General features: G+C 34.5%; 2 protein-coding genes across 5 annotated transcripts; both read left to right on the top strand.

Annotated features, from left to right (window-relative positions):
• The first annotated feature begins 4 nt into the window (after positions 1-4).
• LOC111427850 (lemming A) lies at positions 5-6,255 on the top strand. 4 transcript variants are annotated; one of them, XR_011642049.1, is made up of 4 exons: positions 5-96; positions 156-421; positions 509-635; positions 709-1,290. XR_011642049.1 is itself a non-coding variant. In XM_023063203.2 (3 exons), the coding sequence occupies exons 1-2, from the start codon at positions 78-80 to the stop codon at positions 392-394; spliced, it is 258 nt and encodes an 85-aa protein (XP_022918971.1). In that variant the 5' UTR covers positions 5-77; the 3' UTR covers positions 395-421; positions 6,188-6,255. The 4 variants fall into 4 exon arrangements, 3 of the variants coding, with proteins under 3 accessions (XP_022918971.1, XP_022918980.1, XP_022918964.1); XM_023063203.2 differs by lacking the exons at positions 509-635; positions 709-1,290 and adding an exon at positions 6,188-6,255; XM_023063212.2 differs by lacking the exons at positions 509-635; positions 709-1,290 and adding an exon at positions 4,917-4,935.
• On the top strand, positions 4,960-18,976 carry LOC111427830 (uncharacterized). Its single transcript, XM_023063176.2, has 3 exons — positions 4,960-6,437; positions 17,736-18,000; positions 18,435-18,976. Exons 1-2 carry the CDS (start codon positions 5,202-5,204, stop codon positions 17,994-17,996), a joined length of 1,497 nt encoding a protein of 498 aa, XP_022918944.1. The 5' UTR covers positions 4,960-5,201; the 3' UTR covers positions 17,997-18,000; positions 18,435-18,976.
• The last annotated feature ends 1,698 nt before the right edge of the window (positions 18,977-20,674 follow it).

Here is a 20,674-nt window from a genome sequence, read left to right as displayed (position 1 = left end):
TTGTACAAAAACACTATTAAATGACATTAAATTGACATCAATACATCAATTTTCTATCCCCTTGGATATGGTTCATTATGAAAGTTATCATTAAAAGTAAGTAAATTGTTATTTATGGGTTTCGTAAGTTTTTAATTTAGTTTTTGATTATTAAGATTGGCAATCGGTCGCTACTTGGAAATGGGTAGCAAACGATGATAATTGTGGAATATGTCGAATGTCCTTTGATGGTTGTTGCCCTGAATGTAAATTTCCTGGAGATAATTGTCCATTAGTTTGGGGCGAATGCACTCATTGCTTTCATATGCACTGTATTGTTAAATGGTTACAATCTCAACAAGTTAATCAACAATGTCCAATGTGTCGACAAGAGTGGAAGTTTAATAATCGTTAAGATATTTTCTTCGATTAGATCAAACAGGTAACTTTTTTTTAATGTTTTATTTGAAGTAGATAATAAATTTTTTTTATAATTTTATTTTATTTTTTATAATCTCCAATAATCCAGATTAATTTTAAAATATGACAGCTAATTGTCAAACCGCCATTTTTTCCTTAACAACCATCCTAATTAAAAGCGGGAAATTCAAAAAAATAATCGAAATTAAGATATTTTCTTCGATTAGATCAAACAGGTAATTCTTTAAATGTTTTATTTGAAGTAGATAATAAATCCTTTTTTATTTTTTATAATCTCCAATTTTCCAGTTTAATTACAAATACAGTGACCAACAAAAGTCTACATACAGCATCTCTACTAATTTTTTTATCATGTTGTACAAAAATCTCATAATTCAATGCTGTCTGCCACTGTATGATAGCTAAGTGTCAAACCGCCATTTTTCCTTAACAACCATCCTAATTAAAAGCGGGAAATTCAAAAAAAAATAAGAACTTGCAAAATCAATTACATAACAGAAAACCTTTTAGTTTGTGCGGGTGCACGAGTAAACGAACGGTTTTAACTCGAGATTTCTAAAATCGTGACCGACCCGGCACTGTAACCTTTGTTCAAAGATGGAACGTCCAATGAGGAGGCGGATTTCTTGTAGCATAGCTTGACTTGCGGGTAACGCCTAGGGTTATACAATTATCGCCGTAGTTGTTTTGCAACTTGAACCAAACTCCGAAGCGAATAAAATATCGGTTTACAGTTGTGTACGCAAAATAAAAAGCTGAAGTCGAATACACACTTGAAAAAAATTCGTTTAAATAGTTGTTAATTAAAAATTAGATAACTACTGTAATGTTTTGCATTTTGCGTTATGAATAAATACGAGGTAGTATGTAGATTAGACCCTTTCACCAAAACGACCAGATAAATTTTACTGTTAGATTAATTATTTGTGGATTTTGATTGGATTTGAATCAAACTCGTCACCGTGTTACGACGATGACCGGGCTTTTTTCTTGAGAAAAACTTTTAGTTGCCGTTAGGAACCGCAACGCATGGTAGAGAGACATATAGTAGAGTAGAGATGCGGATAATTTACTTTAGATTGGAAAATAAAGCAGCGCGTGACGCAATACGAGCCGTGACATTCACTCTGCGAACAACGGTGACATAATTTCCCCGCTAATTACAACGTTCAACCTTTGTGATTACAACTCCTTTCACAAGATGTTTAATTCTTGATATTGTTACCTATCTATTTTTTTATTCACTTTTTTTGCGAGATTGATTACAAAAAATAAATAAATCGACATTCTTGAAGGTAATTGGACTACATAACGGGTCAATACTTGCATCTGGGTCAGTGGGAAAGTAAAATGAACTGACTTGATTTAGCACGTCAAAGTATGCGAGATTTTTAAATTAAATTCAGGTCAAATAGACTTATTTAGAAAATTTTAACGAAATCTTATATCATGATTTTATATCAAGATAACTGAATTGTGTCGTTTTTGTCAAATTTAGATATTATTAAGTTGCGATTTTATCTTTTTATGTTTTATATGTATCCTAAAATATATTCGGTTTGGTTTAGGATAACTAGGGTTCATAATAATACTTGAACCAGCTATAGGTTAAAATTACATCAAGATTTCATCTATTTTCATTTCTGTACCACAAGAATAATAATACGAGAGCGCCTATTAAACAGATATTAATATATTTGTGATTCCTATTTTAGTTCTGAAGGTTGTTGGAGATCAGCACTCGTTTGAGATGTTTGTATAATTAGTGTATGAGGTAATTATCGCCAGAAGCTCGGCTTGGTTCCAATAAAACTGCATTGCAGCGAACATACCCAGTTACCACGCTTCAACTAACACCTACGGTTTTAATCCCAGATGGCCAAAGTAACATATCAGCCCAGGGAACGTGATACTTTAAAAGTCGAAAGGATATCTGGAGAGAGACGTAATGTTGCTTGAACTACTTTTCTGGGTGACCGATTAAGTATTAGCATAAGAAAACCGAGATAGTTCGCTTGAGAACCAGCTAAATACATCTCTGAATATCGCCTTACCAAAATTGTTGTCAAATCTTTTAAAATGCATATTGAGACATTGTGCAATAAGTCCAAACGAGTCATAACATGTAACTTTTTCTATCAGCGTACACAAGAAACGGTTATTTTATGGAACATACTCAAGACTTATAAGGATTCGAGTAAACGAGAGTAGTAAATTGTTGCGTCACTGGCCACGAGCAAGTCAATAAATACCTTAGCAATGTCTTACATGACGATACTCAAGCTTTCTCTTCCAAATATAGAGGGAAATAAGATAACGATTAGATATTGGTCCAGATTGTGCTAGATACAGTAGTTATTTTGATGATCAGTGATGAATCAAACTGAGTGAACACATAACCGGGCAGTTTGAAAACGAAGCGGCATTTCCAACGGGATGAGAAGCACTCTTTTTGAGTATGACTTGGCTATGATGACGCTGAACTTTACTGTTCAAAATGTGAAAAGGATCCTGTAGAATGGATCTGATTCTGAATTTGAATCACTAAAAGAGGACGAGATAGGTGACGAGCGCATACTTTCAAAAACAAATTTCTAAGTACGATTTTCGTCTACTTTTTAGTCAAGGTTCTGAAAATATGTGGGTAGAGTTTTAGTGTGGGTCTTTTTCATTGCCAAGAATGCCAGTAATTTTTCATCCGTCATAAGTTTTCTTAGACTAGGTCCAAGAAATTCACCTCAAGGAGCTTGAGCATTAATATATTATCTGAAAGTTATAAAGAAAGTTCCAAAAATACTAAAAAAATCACTTAGAAATAAATCTTACAAAGCAGAGTTATAAATCTGCAGCCAAGATTGGAGTTGACGCGGCGAAGAACTGTCAGAAAATGATTCACAGTCTTATTTAATAAACAAATCTGTAACACTTCTTATACTCAATCATTTCAATTATTAATATTATTATGATAATTGTGGCAAAATGGCGGTTCCAAAATGTATTGCAACCAAGCAACGCATAGTGGATTAATGTTATTAACAAATTCATTAACTTTGCTATCTTATAAATCAATTTTTGAGTGTCGTTTTTTGAGGTGTTGCCATACAAATAGATGATGACTTTATTCTGGCATACAGCGATTACAAGCGCTTTTTAAATCTAATTCCTGTTTTGAATGATAATATTGACAAATACGATTGAACCTTAGTTCTTCTATGAAAAATTCATGTTTTGCTAAAAATACTAAATTTGTGAATCAACAACTACTCTTCATTTAGATTCAACGATTTGATTGGAAACGTAGCTAACAAGAGTGACATAAAAATCTTTTGAATTGGAAGATCAATCATCAAAGACAATCTTATTTTGGATAGAAAATAAGTAAAACAAGCACATAATATAAAAGCAGAGATGTTGCAAAGTAAATTTGTGTGGACTGGGTTCTCTTCATTGGCGTGCATAATCTATGTGCCATAACTTATTAAGAAGAAGTTAACGGAGTTAGAACAGAAATAGTTTTAACACAGGAGATATGGGCTTTGTCTAAGCTTATGTTATGGGTGTTAGTGAAGCGAATTTTCTTAAGCCAAAGTAAAAGATATCCATAACCTTTCTTCTAATAGCAATAAGAGATTAACTAGGTTTATTTTGGGTCTTTTATTGGAATGTAAAATCAAAATGTGTACTCACTTATTTCTGCTTGGATAATGTTTGTCTTCAAAACACACAAGAAGCACCATCACTGATATCCCAAAATACCATAAATCCAAACGTTGCAATACTTTATCGATGAATCTTTGAAAAAAATCTCCAGCATTTCGTAACCCAAAAGTCATGATGAAAAACTGAAAAAAAAAACAGAACACATCTTTCAACACTGATATCGTGAACGATCAAGGAAATCTAAATATTAAGATCCTAAATAATTTGTTCGCAGTTTTGTTGATAGACCTTTCTTGATGTTTCACTAAAAATCTATTATATTTATTCACTTATATTGTAATACTCCCCATACAATATTTTAAGGTGGAAAACTTCGTACTTGGGAAAAAATGAGTAACCACATTTCACTCAGCATATTCAGAATTGCATTCAGAATTCATGTGTACAATTCATCTTTGGTATGGGTCGTGGAAAACGTGTTTCACACGCGTTTTGTGCTGCGGGTTGATTAAGTATGACAAGTAGGCGTACTTTACATCTGCTTTTTTCATACCACACATTATTGTTAAAAACGATATATATAACAAAATAATGTTCTGCGCAGATGTGCATAACATCAAATTTATGAGATCTTATTACTGCGCAATAATACTTATTGATCAACATTTAATTGTATGATTTTAAAAATTTGACAAAATATGTCACAATTCTGTTCGAATTCCCAAGTTATACAATTTTTTTTTTAATCTGGTTCGTATACAAATTATTAGTTTGAAATTAAGATTTAAAATCACTTAAAAACTAATTTTGATTACTACAAGATGACTTCTTTTCAGTACCATCTAATTTTGTTATTGTTTTCGTTAATTGTACACGGTAAACAACTACACAGTTCGCCTGCGTTAACAGTAGCCTGAGCTGCTGGCGAGGAGTTGAGGAGGAGAATCCCCCTCCACCAACTGGGTTGTTGTCGAAAAGGTAAAATGCTGTACTCCGAGACTTCCACAGTCCCGCGCTCGACCTCCGAGAGAGAACTACGTAAACCCGCGACCTACTTTATCCGAACAAATACTCGTGAATCATTTACTCATGACTAACAACGTATAGTGACGACGTAAGTTATGATCATGATGCGGTCAAACGCCGGGAATAAAATGGCAAAACCGCCTCCACCTGTACCCCCGAGGCCTAGTAAACACACGGTTGCCGAAGCACTTAAGAATAAAAAAGTTAACGTCGCGATTCAACAAGAAATTGGTTCGAAACCACCCTCAGTACCTGTTAGGGTTGCACCTCCGCCTCCGGTTTCATCGAAAGTGCAACAAATCAAAGAGAACTTTGCCGCGAATCCAATCGCGAAGTCTCAATCTTATTGTTCAGTGAGCATTAACTTGAATCTTTCGAAACCTACTTTGGAACGGTCGATATCCCACGAACAGAAGAAAACAAGAACTGTTATTTACGAGTCGAACCCTCAAAAGAAACCACCAAACGTAACCAGGAAAGAAAGTTTGAAAGAAAAAGACAAAAATTGGAACGAAGTTTTGAATGACAGAAATCACGTGAATACTCTCATAGATGAGATGTTCGCTGAAGTTCTTAACAATCGTGATAACGAGGATATCGAAGTGTCTTTGGATAAAACTATGATTAAAGTGCACGATGAAGTTGCTCATCAAGATGAAGTCGAAGTGCTTCTTCCACAAGCCACGACAGTTTTGGTTATCGAAGATTCATCGGAAACTGAAACTAAAGATGATTCGAGTAGTAGCAAAGATAGTAATTCATCAACAACAGATCGGAAGTCGCTCCATGTAAAGTTTGATGATAAACTTAATCATGAATTATTAATAAACGAGTTACAAAACATGAAAATTGAACAAGAACGTATCATGAAACGCCAAAGAAAACCATCAAAAGATCTTTATGATGACCAAAAACTCACCGATCTCAACGAACAAAATTTGCAAGATTCAAAAATACATCATTCCGATTGGATAGAGTTGAGTAACGGGCAGGAAGTGCGTCTATCCAGTTGTCAAATTACCATCGAGGAAGCTGCCGAAAAGAACGACACTGACATCAATCTGGACCCTTTAATTTCCAGGCTGGCTGCAATGTCGAATCTTCATGGATTACCACCGCTACCGAAGAGTCTTTCCAGCTTCAGTTTCATGGAAGGACAACAAACACCGAACCGGAGCCGGAACACAACGCCTCCGGGTGCAGGTGTCCAACAACAGCACATGGTTTACCCACCACATCCGAAGCAACAGCAGACCACCGGAAACGTCGTCGCTGGGAATCAACAGCAATCGAGTTTGGATGCTCAATTAGCCATACTACGAAGGGAAATGGTAAGTTCGATGTTTTGATTTTTAATAAACTTTGTGACCTTGACAGAAGGTATTTGTGTGTGATCGTTAATGATGTCATCTCCAATTATAAACAAGTTTTGAAACTATTTAAAGTCGCATGAAATAATTTATAAAAATAGATAAATATTATTACGAATATTAGAAAATGTTTCTTTATTCTAAAGAAACAATTTCATATGTAATTCGAAACGCAAAGTACGTTCGGCCTTGACACTTGATGACGTGCGTAGGAAGAATACAGTGTCATCTTTCGTTGTCGTTCATAAGGCTGTTGTCCTTTAATCTTTTTTTTTTTCTAAGCTTTTACGTAACGTTATGTGTATGTAAGATTTCGCAAAATAACGTAACTTCCTTTGTAATTTTCCCATAATTTTTGAATACGTACTGTCTTTGCGTGTCCATTAGTATAGATCCCGTATGAATAGTGTAAACAAGTTGCAAGGCCAACATGTATAGTAACCAGCCCAACAACGACTACAACCAACCGCGTGGAAACGACGTCGTTGAATCGAACGTTTTTCTTGAAAACAATGCATCCTCTCGTAGTCTCCGAGTCGAGGAAAACTCGACATTCTCACCATTGGCAACGAACCGAATCCGTTTGTTAACCGAGCCGTAAAAATAAACCCAAAGAGGAAACGAAACGAGATTTTGTCAGTTCTTAAGAAATGTTGGAAAAGGTATTAAAGAGGATATCAATTAACTCATTCATAGTTTAAAAGGTTATGTTAGTAAATAAGTTTAAAAACAGCAAACACGAACGAAGAAAATCTAAACATCTTAACGATTTTAAATAAGCACCCCTCTTAAGTTTGTTGTTCTTCAATTAGTTTACAAAACCCATATGGTGAGTAATAATAAATGGAATTTTTTTCTTTTTGTTTTCAATTCTTATTAATAATTGTTTCATCAACAAAAGAAAATTCCGTGGTTTTACAACTTCCTCCGGGGCAAAACCGCCCACGAAAACCATTAAACGACCGTTCTTGCACGTGCCCAGTTAACTCCCAGCAAATTCAATACCCGATAACCTCGTCTTGTAATTATCCACGGAACGATACCCGAGCGAATAAGGGAGTCATTATTGCGGGTTTAAATTTTCCGGAAACGCGGTTTTACACGAGAAAACAGCTATATCGACCTCATAGAGATGTAAAATCATTTCGCCGAGAAGGGCGTGGAACCATTTCAATGTAGAAAAGGTTACCGATGGGTTACGCAACTACATCGCGTTTTACTGTTACTTTTACAGAAACACGTTTAGAAGGCGGTTTTTTAATTCCACGTTCGACCTTGTGACTACACCACATAGAAGCTAATTAATACGCGAAAATGGCAATTATGGACAGACTCTACGTACACACTTTCTAAGCGGTGTGGGAAGAGAAAAAAGTGCTTTATAAATGATTTGATTTGAATAATAAATTATGATTAGGTGAGGCGTTAAAAAGTTGAAATTATAATTATTCAATCTACTTTTATCGTTTTAATTTTTATTATAGTAGAACTTTTGAAAAACCAGATCGTAAGATACAAATCAAAATGACTCACCGGTTAAACCAAAGATGTCTCAACAGTAATCAACCGGCAACGTTGGATCTTCAAATGTATCACTCAATCTTATACAGGATTACTCACAAATTTAATTATCGTAATCAATTCAAAAAACTCGAAAATTAGAAATGGAACACCTCATACATATTTGATTAGCCTATCGGATAAAGAATTTAATTCTGTATTACTAGGAATTTATCAAAATCATGTATGACTAAATCCAAATATAAAACTTAGTGCTTCCGTTTAAAATGTTATCAAATAATTGGTAAACGTAAGATTATTAAGATTTGAAAATCTAGATCCCCTCATAAATAAGGCTACCTCACTTACCCAAGTTGTCTTTATAAAACAACTTCTGCATTACATTAAACACCAAACATGTAATATAAACTATATCTTTAATCCTTAAAGATCACATACATATGATTGTCTAATATTTCCTAATATCTCCTGCAAACTTCGTGGTTTTGATATCTAATTATTTATTGCATACCAGAGCTATGATCAATCTCTGATGATTACAGTAGGTCATAGCCTTGAAAGCGAGGCGCTACAATCGAGACCATTAAAGAAAAACGACATAACCTCTAAAGCAGTTAAGAAAATTTCGTAAGCTACATTTTACTTTGATGATTGCGACTAATTATAGCCGAGGTTCTATAATTGAGACTATGCAAGATAAAACTCAGTCGAAGTATGAATGTATAAATGGTCGCAAGCGACTTAATTTAATCTTTAAATCGGTGATGATAAAAATTGTGATCTATATTTAAGTTGCATTTTATCTCTGACGATTGCGATAGATGATAGCCGAGGTTGCTCACCGCCGAGGCGCTACAATCGTGACTCAATAAACGCAATCGAATTTATGATGTTTGTAGTACCTCGGATTTAACCTCGATATGCAAGTTCTTGTAGTATGCGATAAATCACAGCCGAGGTTTGTTAAGATGAAGCGATATCATTAAAAATAAAATGCAAACTAGATATGAGCATCGAAAGTTACAATTGCAGCGCTTCGGCTGGAAGTACCTTCAGCTTTAATTTCTAAAGTGGTAAAGATAAAGCAGTGTGATCTTTTTGTAGAAAAGCTGTTTTATAGCTCTGTGATGGTCGATCTATAGCTCTAGATCTAGCCGAATATAAGCCGAGGTCTTTTGGAGCTGAGGAGTTTCAACCGATATCATTAAAGCTAAAACGCAATCGAGGTATCAGAGTAGAAAGTTACGATTCAAACCACGTTGCCAATTTCACTTTAAAAATTGTAAGGCCAATAAATTGTTCATATAAAGGTCGGCTAATTGATTTTTCATGTCAACGTTACACACTGCTAAAATATTTTTGACACAAATTTTCTTTGTAATAATACTGTACAGGTGGGGCAAATTGGACACTTTTAAGGAAAACTCCTCTTTTTATAAAAGATAGAGTAAAAATGGTGTCAGTGTCTGAGGCTCGATTTTTATAAGAAACTTAATGACGAAAACCGCATATCGATATCTCTTACGGTTTCAGAGATACAGGGTGTTTTTCAAAAAAGTGCATTTTCGAAAAGTCGTCATAACTTTTTTCTTATTGATAAATCTTCCTTTCTGTTCCCTCAAAGCAATATTTTAGCAGTTATTGACATAAAAATGATTTTTTTAAATGGCAAACACCCTATATATTTTTGCAAATGCGACGATAGCATAAATTTTTCTTTCCAAAAATATAGCACAGTTGATATCTCGTTCAAGTCTTCTTTGAAATATACAAACTTTAGTGGACGTTGACGGCCCACCCTGTACATACAATGATGTACTTTGTGCTTTTGTAACAAAACTCAAGGTTTTATCATAATATTTATTGTCACACAGGAAATCTGGACTTTTCTCAATATATCAATTCGTTGGCTGCTAGCTATTGAGATTTGGTTGTCGATCAACATATCGTATTCTGCATGGTCGTTATATATTACAAAGTCTTCTAAACAGTTTTTTTTTCGTACAGTAACAAAAATTCCCGAATCTCACCTTTTTAATGTTAATAGATAAGAAGGTTAGATTAGTATTTAATCCGCTTTGTGGACTTCGATACTTTTCTAGCCACGATTAACTTACACAACATCTTCGGCTAACTTCACATTGTGAGATATGAGAACTACTCGATGTGATGTGTTATGATCAAGAACTATACTTTCTTCCTTTTTGTTAACTAGCATGATTAGCAAACTAGCTTGGTTTTGCGTTAGTCATGCCAAATTTTTCAATCATTTGTGTAATTCTTCTCTGAATTTGTATTTCTTGGTAATTAAAACTCCTCAAAACTCTATGGTCGTATCATCTATAATTCTTCCTCAAGTTCAGAATACATATGGGGTATAGAATTTATCGTAGTCTACTCATGGTTATTAAACGCAGCCCTTGACAACAAGTCGAGTCTTAGCTTTATTGATACTTTTATCTGGTTTTAATTTTTAGACATTTTATTACAAAAAAATATAATCTTTTTGGATAATCTATCAATTATCAAATTTCGTTGTCATCAATACAATTTATCCATCCAGTGTAGTTGCTTTTATGTACTGTCCATGTCTATATTTCGATTTGATTTGGTTGCTTATGAAGCTTTATTCTTTACAATGACAGTTTAAGTTACCATGTATAAAATATGATGACGACCGTCCTGTCTTTCGGCATGCAGCTTTCTGTTTGCTCTTCTCTACCCAATTACCACCAAGGCCACCCACCGCCTCCGCCTAACAACACCCAGCACTACTCCTCATCATAACCAAACATAATTCCTGTCGCCAACTTGTTCCAATCACCCACATCTCTATCATCCGTAATTATATTCGAGTCTCCCTAACTTTCTCTCTCTTTCTTCCTTCTGACCTCGTCTTTACTATTTACTTTCCTCCCACCTAGATACTCCTGCAAGATATGCTGCAGGGTGTCCTCACTCAAACCCCACACACATACACATGGAATGGAACATGTCCAGTCATCAGCTGAATGCCCTTACTAGACATGGCCACCTCATCCATTTCATAAACCTATACATCTTTATCTGATTCCATTTATAATCTCTTCAGCGCCTTTCTAACATTCTCCATCATCTCCTGCCGACACATACTTCTGAAAACACACCCTCCTCATATCTCTCCTCCACAACTCCTGATCTTACCACCTTATCAGCTCCCCTCGTCCCTACATCCTCCGTACACTTCTATCCCAATATAGACGAATTCATTTCTGTTGAATTAATTTGAAATAAAAAAATATAAACAAAAAAATGTTAAATAGTGGATTATACCACACAAATCGAGTGAATAAAATTATCGTTGCATAACGCATAGTTCGTGCATAATAAATAGACCACAAGGAGTGTTTCTTTATCGAAAGGTTATGTGTTCGGCGTTCGGTTATGGGTTGCACTTTGCATTGTTGTTCTTTCGCTTTCTATTCGGATCCATCGGTGATCTTTCAACAATAGAATCGTCCGATGAAATTTACATTTAATTCGAGGGCAATTTCAACGATCATCATCCCTTTTATTTTTGTCGCGTAAGTATGATTATTGCTTTCGAAGTAAAATTCCAGTATAGTTACGTAAGTATACGCGGACATTCTTTTCGTTGCGTGGAATTTCAGTACCTGTCTTGCGACCGGCTGTTATGTGCAATAAGGAAGCGAATATGTATATAAAACTTCTACCTGATGGCGTTTTATTTGTTGATACCACTTTTCTTCGGTTGGTTTCCTTTTTTTTATTGGAATAAAATTAAGAAAGTATAAAAGTGTTAGAGGTGAGAAAAAAATGATATAAATATGGAAATTCTTCCTTAGGGGTTTCTTTTTTTAACTTAAGCGATGCACATGGCTACTCGAGTTAATCTCCAGTTGGGAATACCACGGGGTCGATGCAACGCACCTGCTGTCGACAAAGACTTGAACCATGTAAAACAACATCTTAGAAAAGTAACTAGTCGCTGGGGTAAAGATCGTTATAAATTATCAATATTGAACATTTATAAAAAGCACAAAGAAATTTTTCTAGCGTTGTTTTACTCTGTATAAGTAGAGTGTAACATGTGTAACGTTGATATCGAATGTTGTTGATGTTTTAACAAAGTCGTGTTCATTATTGCGTAACTTTAGTGGTACCTGATGCGTGGAATAAACGAAAATTACAAACCAAAACTATAAGCGAAACTAACAAGGCCTATACTTTCATTTTTTAAAATAGTAAAATAATTAATCTTTACCCCCTACATACAGCACCTGATTCTATTTTAAATAAAAAGCATCTGTATAGGATTCATTAAAAGTTTTATAAATAGCCGGGGACGTGGAACAAATGGGCTTATCAGGTTTACATACACCGCTACTTCAAACACCTGCCGATGGCGTTATACTATTCAAACAAAGGGGAGATATCTCGTGCTACATTCTTGCAGCCGACGTCTGCTTAGTTCATGTGTCGTGATTCATCTTTGCGAAATCCTGCCATGCAGGATAAGCGATTAGCGTGAGTCTTCAAGATGAAAGATACCATAAATTACAATTTCAAATTGAAAATACACTGGTAATACTTCGAATTGCAAACTTATCTTTAATCAAAAAAAATTGACGTTAATTAATGTAACTAAAATATTTACTTAATTCCGAACATTAACGATATAAACTTGTATCATGGCGAGATAACCTCAACAATTCTAGGGGTCATATTCTATTTCAATCCAGTTCCATTGTTATAATTGACACGCGAACTATAAACAGTTTAAACACGCGGAAGATCTAAACTAAATGAAATAAATAAAAATAAAGAAAGTACGGTTGAGAATAGATTTAAAGATAAATATAAATCCTACGCGGCAATGTATTTGCTATTTAATGAGCCATAATGGTTCTTAAATTAGCGGTACTTAAACGTTGATTAATCAAATGTTAAGCCGGAATATGCGTGACTACTGTCAACATTCTCAGGTGGAAAGGAAATTCTTGATTGTAGGGGACAACATGCGGTATTTTACGCTTGAATGTTCTCTCATCTCAATTCGTGTGAGTGATTTAATTTAATTTAAACACGGTTGGAGTTCCGCGTGTATGTTAATTTAAAAATTTACGAACCACATCCTGTGTTATTTATTGGTCGTATTCAATAATTTCTTAAAAACGATTCCTTTTTTGTGTTTATATTTTTCATGCTTCTAGTTCAGGTAACAGTTTCGTTCTTTGTTGAGTGGTTCTTGATGGTGGCCTCGTAACCTCTACGACTCCCACCTTTTGTACAGTTACGAGAGCCCACGATGGTCTTCTATTAACGTACGAAACTCAATTTGAAGGCTTCTCTCAGAACTGACCTATTCTTCGTTAAGGATAGTTAGCACTTTGGAAGGATCCTAAATTTAAAAATTTTATTGAAACGAGGTTGCATTCTAAGTTAATAGCCGGGAAATTGAATCAATTACTTTATCTTTCTTACTTGCTCCAACGGGAGGATGTGGAGACAACCTTTTTGTAGTCTCCCGTTTTTCTGAGTAACTGTATCAAGTCGCGCTCTGCCTCAGTGAGTCCATTTTCTCACAGTTCTCTCCGCTGGCTGATTAATTAAGAGTCCTGTTAGGTGTGCCAACAGCCAGGAAGTGACAGTTTTTCTGTAGCGGTTGTAACCGAAAACTTTTCTTCTCTTTAACCTTTATGGAAATTCCACGTCAAACATTGCGCTTATAGATAAATGAGTTGAAAGATGCGTTATCTTGTTATGATTCATTCGGGATTTTACATAATACTTCGATTAAACCAGCATCAATGTTATTACATTTAGATTTATACTATTATAAATTACAACGAAGAAAAGATAACAGAAATTCCTTGAAGTATGTACAAATATTTTCGTTAATACTGCGATGCAACACGTTTGAGTTTATCGAATTTATTTATTATTAACATTTCGATAAGATAAAAGTAATTGGTTGCATATTTATCTATTAAACTCGTAATCAAATTTTAAAAAATTAACGATATTTTTTGTCTATAGACACCCTTCAGTGCAGAAAGTTAATTGCTACTTTAATATTCGTGAAAGGTTGCGAGCTAGTTTCCAAGATGTTTTCATTAAAATTTATTACTTCATTTATGTTCTCCGTGGACTTGGCGCATAATAAAAAGTTACCATTATACATATTGTGGGCCTGTGAGAAACTCAACTGGTGAATCATACACGAGAATAAATAAAATTACAGTCTTATCACGTCCGTTTTGAATACTTTAGTTATTTTAATGTAACTAAACATATCCGTTAAAATAGTGTTTGTAATTTTTTTTAAACATAAATCATAAATTAATTCTTACGTAATTGTTTTTCTAAACTATCAAGGCGACAAAAAGGTTTTGAATTATGCAAAGGAAAATTAAAACGTTGATTTAAAGCTATTTTGCCACATTCATCTAACTCAGGTTGTGGATATTTTATATTCGTGTTATCTTAAGTCGTGATGTAATTATGACTAATAGCTTTTGAGAAAAACACACTATCTCTACTCATCAGATAGGTACCTACATTTTTGTGACTCTTCCTATTGGGTAATCATTGCAATCAATGACGTTCTTTTTTACAGTAGACACCCTTGCTAGAAATCTGTAGTGTTTCATCATCAAACTTCTCATAGTTTTTACCCAGCACTGCAGCCCAATCGAGAACTCAACAGGTGGTGGTGTTATAATGACATCTCAAGTCAAGTCCAAAAATATCAGCTTTGTCCTCGACCCACCAACGGTTAACATAATTTCATATACTTTCAGTCCACCCTAACCAGTCCTAATAGTGTCTCTTTAACCCCATGATGACAAGTTGTAATTGCTGAGAGAATCTTGAAAAGGACGTTAAGAGAAACTTTAATAGTAGTTGTTCGTGTTTTCAACAGTTGGCGGTGTTGTCCTCACATAAATCTCATTTTACACGTTTGTCTATCTTACACGTTACGAATATGTAACGTTTACACGTTACAGGTTTCGGTAGTTTCTTCCTCTATGGCACGACAGTTTATCAGGCTCCTCCATTCCTGCCTATCCCCAGCCTTTCAGTTCCAGCACCTCACATCTAGAAAACCCCTCGTGTCCTTCTCCACAGTATTCACCCAAAATTCCCTTCCCAAAGCCATCTGGTTTTTTGCAATGCATCAATTCCTAACTGTTCCAATAGGGACTTAGTCTTGTTAATTCTACGTTCCAAAAGAGTAGTCCATATTCTGTCGCCATGTTCGTCTCCAGTTTTATCCATCCAGTTCCGAGGCCTGATATCCGGTTTCCAAAGAGCCTTCTTTGTCAGCCTCAAGCCAAGCCTTCAACCTGGAGGATCAGTTGAAAGCTTTATTCTTCAACTTCGTCACCACACGGAGTTACTAGGTGATAAATGTGTAGAATATTCAGTTTGACCAGTTTGAGTAAATACTTAGTTCTGCAAATGATGGAGCCTGCGACGTTGGCAAATAAATTCGGGAAATGTCACATGGTGTTATTTCGGGAAACTCTGTCTTTTTGTTTTCATATTGACAAAAATTGCTGTTTGATAGAAAACCGTTCTTTGGTACTTCTAGAATGATAATCGAGTAAATTATTCTTCCCGAGGAATGATAGGATGAGACAGATGAATAATCACAAGGACTCTTCAAATTAGACACTCTGGAAAGAAACATTTTCATTTTACTTTCTTCAGGTCTTATTTCTTTTAAATCAACACTACTTGACTTTTTGGATAATTCTCCAACTTTGTCTTCTAATAATAAATAAAATTTAATTTAGTAATTTTTCTTCTTCTTTGACAACCTCTTGAGATGGTTTTTCAAATTTGTCTTCATTAGGTTTAACTTCCTCCGTCTTTGCTTCTTCTAAAACATTCCTCACTTCATCTTTAGAAACTGATTCTTCTTTTCTGAAACTTGCTGGGTTCCTAATTTCTCTTCTTTGACAACCTCTTGGGATGTCTTCTCAAGTTTATCTTCCTTAGGTTTAACTTCTTCTGGAACTTCCTTTACTTCATCTTTAGAACTGCCTCAATCTTGTCCTATGAAACTTGCTGGGTTGGTAATTTTTCTTCTTTGGTAGTCTCTTTGGATAGTTCTCTAGCTTGTTGTCGATGACAGTCTTACATCTCCGTCTCCAGCTGCCGAAAGTTTTCATCGGCGGATGTGGCCCGAAAGCTATAACGACTAGCTAGGACTCTATATACTACGTGAACCAGTTGGTGACGTCTCTGGAACGATGTTTTGGGTCGTTAGCTAGTTGGAACACCTAACCCCAACTCATATTTTTGCGTTCCCAGGGAAGCATATCATTCTTAGAATGCACCTGTACACGATATGCCATCAATTCCAAACATCAGGAATTTGCTATCGTCGCTGTAGATGACTTGCTGCCACTATTGTCGGGTCTAGTTGAGATGAGCCTTCGCCCACTCCACGCGTGCCTTCCTATTCTTGGCCGACACGATCGGTTTCTTTTTCATCGCCTAACGAGTCCAACGGCATTCAGCTTTCTTCTTGATCATCGCCATAGATGGCTGGCACTACCCCGTGTGCCACAATTCACTTCCAATGTCCACTGCACTGAGTATGGCATTGCTCCTACTCAGCCGTGTACGGTATTCTTATTACGCAGTGATGTAGGTTTGAAAATTTCTTATAGCCATTTCGAGTGTGACATGCTTTGTGACAGCGTTTAACAGTGATAAAGATCATTCAAAGATCAAGAATATTTTGTAAAAATGATATTTTACCTACTTTGTTCCTTTAATTTCATATTAATTATTTGTTTATGTTTAACTGAATTAATAATAGAATTAAGTTTTTAATAATTTTTACGAAATTGATTTCTTAATCGAAAAAAAAATTAATTTCCATCTCGTTTTCAACGCAATCCTTCACAATACCAGACAGTTTAGACATTTCTCCAGGCGAAAACAATGGTACTAAATGTACGTCTACCAGTCACCAGTCAGCTTTATAAACTCCTGTGTGGGACTAGAATTCAATTTCCTAAAGGACAAAGCCTTTGAGTTGTATACAAAACATAACAATAAACCTTGTTTCCGCATGCTTTGTATTCGCGTTTTTATTTAGTACGATAAATACAGGTGTAAAACTTGTTTTCTTTTTCTCGCCCACTCAATAAATTTTTACTACTTAAGTCCTTGTAGTTATTCAAGCAGGAATAAAGTTAGTAGACTTTCTTCGTTTCCATTTGGTTGGGAACCGATGCAAATTCAATTAGATACACTTTCTTATCTGTCTCCATCGGATCCTTTTCTAAGAAATCGCTCGAGGTTATGTGACCTTTTAAGGTCATTTCTTTTGATCTTTTTTCTTTCCTTCGACATCGTCGCCAACTTTCACTCAGCCTCCAGTTTGCAATCTCCCGGTGCATTCGCAATGTCGACCGCTTGCGTAAGAACGCAAGATTGTTAACCGTAATAATAAATTAAACATGAAGTCAAGCTGCATTCTTTTATGTGGTCGTAATCAAATCGAAGGTGGCTTAAAAAGAATAATTTGCCTATTTTTCTTTACAACAAAATTAATAATAAAAAAAAAACGTTCAAGAGAAAACGACAATAATGACATCATTTACAGTGGACGCATATTTACAGTAGAAAGTGCGAGAACGCGATATGCCAATTTGAAATAATTATTTTTACTTTCATTTTAACATTATCTTTAATCATTATGTTTTATCTTTACAGTATAGTTTGAGACAATTGGATTTATCTTTACTATCTCAATTGTGGTCGTTGAACGAATCGATTCAAGATTTTCGACAAATGCTTCAAGATCATGAAGATCGTGTTCTTTCGCCCCCATCGCCATCACCTACACCATCTTCAGGCGATGATGCCGACCCGGATGAATTTTACACACCATCACCACTCCGGTTTAAACCTGCACCACCTCCACCGGCATTAAGAAGAACTAGTAATAGTTCTTCAGAAAATTCAAGCGTGTAAATGGGTAAGTTTTTAATTTATTTAAAAAGAATGTTACTTAAAATGACCTCGAATAAACCATCTGGGTTGTTATTGCTATTATCATCATCTGTAAATTTACTTCACTTTCTCTACTGCTGCGCCACACTTATTATCATCACTTGAAACGAAGTGCAATTTGCGAGTTTCTAAACCGTGAACAGCTACAATAAAACTAAAAATGAATGAAAAAATAAATAATATAACAGGCCGTGCACGAAAAACCTCAAAACGTTAATAACGAGAATAACAAATGTCGCATTGACCTAGAATTCTAAATACATACCAATTAAACGAATTTGCAAATCTAAATAAATTGGATTTATTTACATGTTAATATTTATGTAAAAGGCGTTTTTTACGTCTCTTTCGAAAAAATCTAAATTATGTGATTAACGTTTTTGTTTATTTCTTTTTCAGGTTTATAGAGGTGATAGATCTGACCTAATTTCCAAGACAGACAGTTCCGTGATAGGGTATTCAGTATTGTGCTCGCGATGGTAAAGACATTCCTCGGAAAGAAACGAAAGAAAGACACGTAGATACAAAAGTCGCGAGTGATGTGAATTTTTAGTGACCGAAACCCCGAAATAAAAATAATAAAAACTGTGTTTTTGATCGTGATCGTGCTTTTAAATGTGTGTTTATCGTTAAAACCAAAAACGTTCTTTATTTTGTTCTTTGTAGACGCATTTTTCCGAGCGATGTATATTTATAGTAGTCTATGTAGTATTGTTTGTGATACTCCGATTTTTATTTTCTATTTTATCAATTTAATAATTAACAATACCTTTAATAATAACGCATAAATTAAATAAAAAACTTTTCCTATTTCTGGAAGTATGAATTACCATGATTATGTAGTTACTATTCTATTTTAGCTACTATTTAATAAGGACTAATTGGGACTGAAAAAAAATGTAAATATATCTATAAATAAAGAGTGTTTTTGAACAAAAATATTTGTTTTTATGAATTAAAAATTCATGTTGTTATGCAACCCAACAAACACTCAGTTTTAAAGGTAAAGGAGTTCATCAAGCGGTGACAACTTTGGTATTGGATATACGAAAAGCCTTCGTAGAAAGAAATTCTCCACTGCCTGTTTTTATTGATATCCCTACGTTGATCCAGATTATGTAGAGTAGAAATACCCCTCCAGTTTTTTCAGCGATTGTTCACTGACGCTACTTCGAAAAGATACTTAAGCTTAAAAATGTTGGCCACAGAATAAGCTACAAGTCAAGTTCCTTGAATCCAATTTTATTCAATATATATCTGTTCTCCCTTAGTCAAGAACTGATTGAACTTGTAATTGCGATAAGCTATGTCTATGATTTAATCTTATATTGTACTTCTGCTAACATTGCAACTGTGGAAAATCACATCAATCTAGCATTAGAGGTCGTAAAATCATTTCTAGACAAACGACAACTTGAAAGCAGACATCAGAGGGTCCAAGATATAGTTTGATGATCCCGAACCAGATGGAGGGACCATGTTGAGCGGTTGGGTGACTAGATTGCCGAAAATTGCAAAGGATGATATCCCAAGATCAAACAGACTTCCTGGACGCCCACAAGATGGTATGAAAGCTGGAATTCATCATCCCAGTCACGTCTTTAGATTATAGAGTACAAGGCAAAGGCCTTAAAAGACAAAGAAGTAGAAATTAAGCAATGGGTTGAAAGAAAACAGCATTATGCTTAAGAAAATTTAAGTTGGGTGGATAATAATGAGGTTGCAACTAAAATAAGCTATTGTGATGGAAATAAATCTGTCATGGATAACAATAATTGCATTTTCTTGCAGCAAATTGGAAGGTTAGTAAATAATGAAGAATTTTGTTTATTTAATTTCCCATTAATCTAATTTTTAGGCTATTTTGACTATACACCTCAATATGATGTTATGGAGATGTGGGATTCCTATTTTTACTTGGGAAATTGATCGAAGATTTCAAATGTTGATGGCAGAGATTGTGGATTAATCTACTTTAAAAGTGCTACTGAATTATATTTATATAATTTCTTTTACACAATTATAATTATTTAGGAATTTTTTTATGTAGCGCCATCTATTATTTAATAGCGGAACTCAAACTGTATCAAAGGATTTGTGAAAATTATTATAAACATTGCTATTTGTGCAGTATATCTACTTAATGCTCGTCCGAGAAATTGTATTGGAATTAAATATGTTAAGTTGATACTAAAAATTTGTTTATGTTATTGTTGAGTTAAATATAGTCAAATATAAAAATAAAGTTAATTTACCTTGGAACTTAGATGTTAATTTGAGTGAATAGTCTTCCAAAAAGCTTAACAATTGTAATCCTCTTCAAATGTATCATAAATTATCCAAAAATTTATCTTAAACTGTATCAAACGATAATGGAGTTTGAAAAATCATAATCAGGGATATAGTTATGTCAAGCTGAGGTATCTAAAAATGGGGATAAAAAATTAAATTATTAAACTATAAATAAAATTAAAATATTACAAAAATAACAATTTGATGACTTACAGGTTAGGTTCATACTAAACTTAACTTATGAATATGAATGAAGTTGGCGATTATAAACTTTTTTCTACTTTGCAAAATAAACATTCTTATTTAAACAAATTGTTTTTATTTATTATTTTATCTTTTAAGAAGCT

This window comes from Onthophagus taurus, chromosome 11, assembly GCF_036711975.1.
Source record: "Onthophagus taurus isolate NC chromosome 11, IU_Otau_3.0, whole genome shotgun sequence".
Lineage (NCBI taxonomy): Eukaryota > Metazoa > Arthropoda > Insecta > Coleoptera > Scarabaeidae > Onthophagus > Onthophagus taurus.
The sequence above is the reverse complement of the archived record's forward strand: the minus strand, read 5'-3'. Positions and strand labels throughout refer to the sequence as shown.

Excerpts from the sequence above, each read along its gene's own strand:
- LOC111427830 (XM_023063176.2), top strand. The coding sequence starts at position 5,202 with ATGATCATGATGCGGTCAAACGCCGGGAATAAAATGGCAAAACCGCCT. Across the intron at positions 6,438-17,735 it reads CCATACTACGAAGGGAAATG|TATAGTTTGAGACAATTGGA; the intron begins GTAAGTTCGATG and ends TTATCTTTACAG.